General features: G+C 51.0%; 1 protein-coding gene across 1 annotated transcript; it reads left to right on the forward strand.

Moving 5' to 3' along the window:
- Window positions 1–742: 742 nt before the first annotated feature.
- LOC100136974 (serine/threonine-protein kinase STY13) lies at window positions 743–3,416 on the forward strand. The gene is made up of 3 exons (XM_044586215.1): window positions 743–942; window positions 1,463–2,472; window positions 2,554–3,416. The coding sequence occupies exons 2-3, from the start codon at window positions 1,535–1,537 to the stop codon at window positions 2,891–2,893; spliced, it is 1,278 nt and encodes a 425-aa protein (XP_044442150.1). The 5' UTR covers window positions 743–942; window positions 1,463–1,534; the 3' UTR covers window positions 2,894–3,416.
- Window positions 3,417–3,830: the final 414 nt, after the last annotated feature.

Genomic DNA, 3,830 nt, shown 5'->3' on the forward strand with positions numbered 1-3,830 from the left:
CGGTGGAGAAGATCGGATTCATGGTGGCGCTGGTGGCGGCGACCGGGTCACGATGGCGTTGGTGGAGAAGATCAGATTCATGGTGGCGCTGGTGGCATCGATTATTCGGGTGCAGACCAGCAAGGAAGCTCTATGCAACATCAGCGGCGACAGGAAATGAACGGAGGGTCTGATTACCGGGACAACGGCAATGAAATTCTTGATTAGAAAAGGAAGGTATGGCCTGTTGCTAGTAAATTATCTTGCATGTTTCAAGATGTTTGTCATGTAACTTGTAAAATTTTGGTAGTGTGATCCCTCGACGGCACGTCGCATCTACCTGTGCCTCTTGTCATGATGGTCCTTGTGTTTTCTAGCTAGGTTGTGCCTTCTTCTGGACACCCTTTTTTTTTCTTTCTCATTTTTACCCCTGTTACATGTACGGTTTTTGGTCCCGGTTTTTCTCATAAACGGGGTCAACTTGCTCACGTTATTAACCCGATTCTCTTATAAACTGACATGTTTTTCTTTAAAAGAGATCAGATCCAGATGGAGAGCTCTCCCCCGGTGACTGTTAAAAAAATTGAAGCCACGGACTGTACTGCGAAATTAAACTGCAGCAGAGGCGGGCCGTCGACGGGCCAGCTGCCCGGCCCAGGAGCGGAGGCCGGGCCGAGATGGGCCGTCGAACTCTCTCTCACATTATCCTCGCTCGCACCGAGACGACGGTGAAAAAAAGAAAGAGAAGAAAAAGGGAGAGCGAGGCCGACGGGGAATCCATCCCACAGTGAGCTGTTCTTCTCTCTCTCTTTCTCCCCTCCACTCCCGACTTCCCTTCCCTTCCGAGTCGTCGCCTCGCAGGCAGGCACAGCACGCCAATCCGCCCCCGGATTCCCCCCGCCGTCCGGCCGCCCCCGCCGCTCCCCTCCCCCTCCTCCGGCCGCCGCCCCGCTCCCGGCCGAGGTACGTCCGCCGCGCCCAGTCCGCCCAATTTCACCGCCTGCTGTGCTAGGGTTGCGCTTACTATTTCCTTCTCGTCGGCCGCCGCCGCTCCGCTCATCCGTCCGTCGGCCGGCCGGCGAGAGAGGCTGGCCTAGTTTTTGAGGCTCGGTCGCCACTCCCGCCTGCTTGATTTTGGAGGCGATTGGCGGTCTCGGCAGGGGGGAGGGCCGAGTTGCCATTTTTTGGGCGAGCCCCCCTGCTTTTAACCTCTGTGGGTTAGTTTTGGTTGGTTTAGGGGTGAATGCGTAGGTAGGGAAGCTTCGGTGCCACGCCTTGCATCGGTCGCGTGGGTGAAGCTCAATTTGGTCTGTGTCAACATAGGTTAAATTTGCTGCTGCTGCTGGATGGATTTTGGGGCCTGCTATCCATACTCCACAGCCGTGCAATGGGCCAGATTTACCTTGTCCTGTGTAGGTTAGGTTATATGTGTTGCACATTTAGATATAGGCAGTAATATACTCTGTCCTGGTTATATATGCAGGGACCATTTCATTGCTGGAGAACAGATCATTTTCAGAAACCCTGCCATCGGTGTGTGTTGCATCTTTGAAAGATGATTGAGGGGGCAAGGTTCCACAATATGCTGGGCGGCGCTGGCATCGGTGGCGGCAGGGGGAAGCTGGAGAACGAGAGCAACGGCTTCTACGACATGCCGTATTACCACAAGGTCGGGGAGAGCTCCCACATGTCGGTGGACAGCACGGACAACATGAACTCGATGAACTATGTCGGCGGCTCGGTCGCCATGTCGGTGGATAACAGCAGCGTGGCCTCCAACGAGTCCCGCACCGTCATGCTCAACCACCCGGGCCTCCGTGACGTTCCCACACCGAACTATTCGGTTTGCAACAGCGTCATCTATCCCAACAAGGCTGCTGCCTCTGTTCTCAAGGAGGATGCGTTGGCTCGGGTTTTGATGGACCCCACTCATCCGACGGAGATACTCACTAACTATGAGGCGTGGACCATTGATCTGGGGAAGCTGGACATGGGGGCTCCTTTTGCTCAGGGGGCCTTTGGGAAGCTGTATCGGGGAACATACAATGGGGAAGATGTTGCCATTAAGCTGCTGGAGAAGCCTGAGAATGACCTAGAGAGAGCACAGTTGATGGAACAGCAGTTTGTGCAAGAAGTTATGATGCTTTCCACGTTGAGGCACCCAAATATCGTAAGGTTCATCGGGGCATGCAGGAAGTCGATTGTTTGGTGTATCATTACTGAATATGCAAAAGGTGGCTCTGTCAGGCAGTTCCTTGCCCGAAGGCAGACCAAGTCTGTGCCCCTGAGATTGGCAGTGAAACAAGCGCTTGATGTTGCCAGAGGAATGGCATATGTGCATGCCCTGGGATTTATTCACAGGGATCTGAAGTCAGATAATCTTCTAATTTCAGCAGACAAATCCATCAAGATTGCAGACTTTGGAGTTGCTCGAATTGAGGTAAAAACCGAGGGAATGACTCCAGAGACAGGAACCTACCGCTGGATGGCACCGTAAGTCAATTGCATCCACTACCGATGTTTTTTTTGTGTGCAAATGTCTCTCAGATATGCTGATGTCTTTTGCCTTAACAGGGAGATGATCCAGCACAGGCCTTATGATCATAAGGTCGACGTGTATAGCTTTGGGATTGTGCTGTGGGAGCTCATGACCGGCATGCTCCCCTTCACAAACATGACAGCGGTTCAGGCGGCTTTTGCTGTGGTGAACAAGAACGCTCGTCCTGCGATCCCACAAGATTGCCTGCCCGCTCTAAGCCATATCATGACCCGTTGCTGGGATGCAAACCCTGAAGTCCGCCCATCATTCAACGAGGTCGTGACCATGCTCGAGGCTGCTGAAACGGACGTTGTCAGCAATGTCCGTAAGGCACGGTTCCGCTGCTGCATCTCCGAGCCCATGACCACCGACTGAGACTAGTGCCAGGATACAGAGTACCAGAAAATGAAAAATGGGAAGAAGAACGAGGATGGGAAAGGAGGCGACGCAATCTCGATGTACAGACCACACTGATACACCTGGGCGTTGCGTGTGCCTGCCTATCCGAAGGTCTGATGGCTGCCCTGGGGTAAGCTAGGTTCTTCATTGCTGCTTTCTACTATCTTGTCTTGGTTGCATGGGTTGGAGTGATTGTTTGCCAAAATATGGATGATGCTACCTTGTATGTTTTCTGTTTTCTTGGAAGGATGCTATCTGGTATGTTAACAAGGAGCTATGGTATGTATTCTCCACAAGCAAAGAGCTATCTTTGTCTTGTGTTGATAGCGGCTGCATATTCTGAGGTTCCTTCTAGCTGTTGTGTAAATCTGTGTCCATTGCCCGAAGCGTCGGCCTATTAGTGGTCACTATCTCCTGGTTTTTGTTGATTTGAGAATTGAGATGACTGTGTGTACTGCCATTCTTTCACCTCCAAATGCAGTTCATATTGTTCTCATCAGATTCTTCTTCTTTCTGGATCAAGTATTGTCTATGTCAAAAGCTCAAAGCGGAAATGTATGTGCTTGCTTGCTCTGTTGCTCATAATGTACCGTTGGTTGGATTGATATTTCTGCCTTCTTCATTTCAGATTGAAGGTATGCTCGAACTGAATTTTTTGATCGTCCTCAATTTTTCTCCTGAACATACCATCAACCAGATGATCAAAATTCGCTCTTAATGTTTGAGTGACTCCTCTTGACAATACACATTGAAGGTAGTATGTTCAAGAGAAATACTGAGCAGCTGTCAAGTGGGGGTGGGGTTGAAGGTTGATAGCCATGCCATTTTGGACTTAAAGGGGACATTAACCATTAGCAAACGAGGGAAGGAGAACATGTCATGGTCTTCATTTCAGAGCAACTTAGGTGGTAGG

Source organism: Triticum aestivum, chromosome 7D (genome assembly GCF_018294505.1).
Source record: "Triticum aestivum cultivar Chinese Spring chromosome 7D, IWGSC CS RefSeq v2.1, whole genome shotgun sequence".
Taxonomy (NCBI): domain Eukaryota; kingdom Viridiplantae; phylum Streptophyta; class Magnoliopsida; order Poales; family Poaceae; genus Triticum; species Triticum aestivum.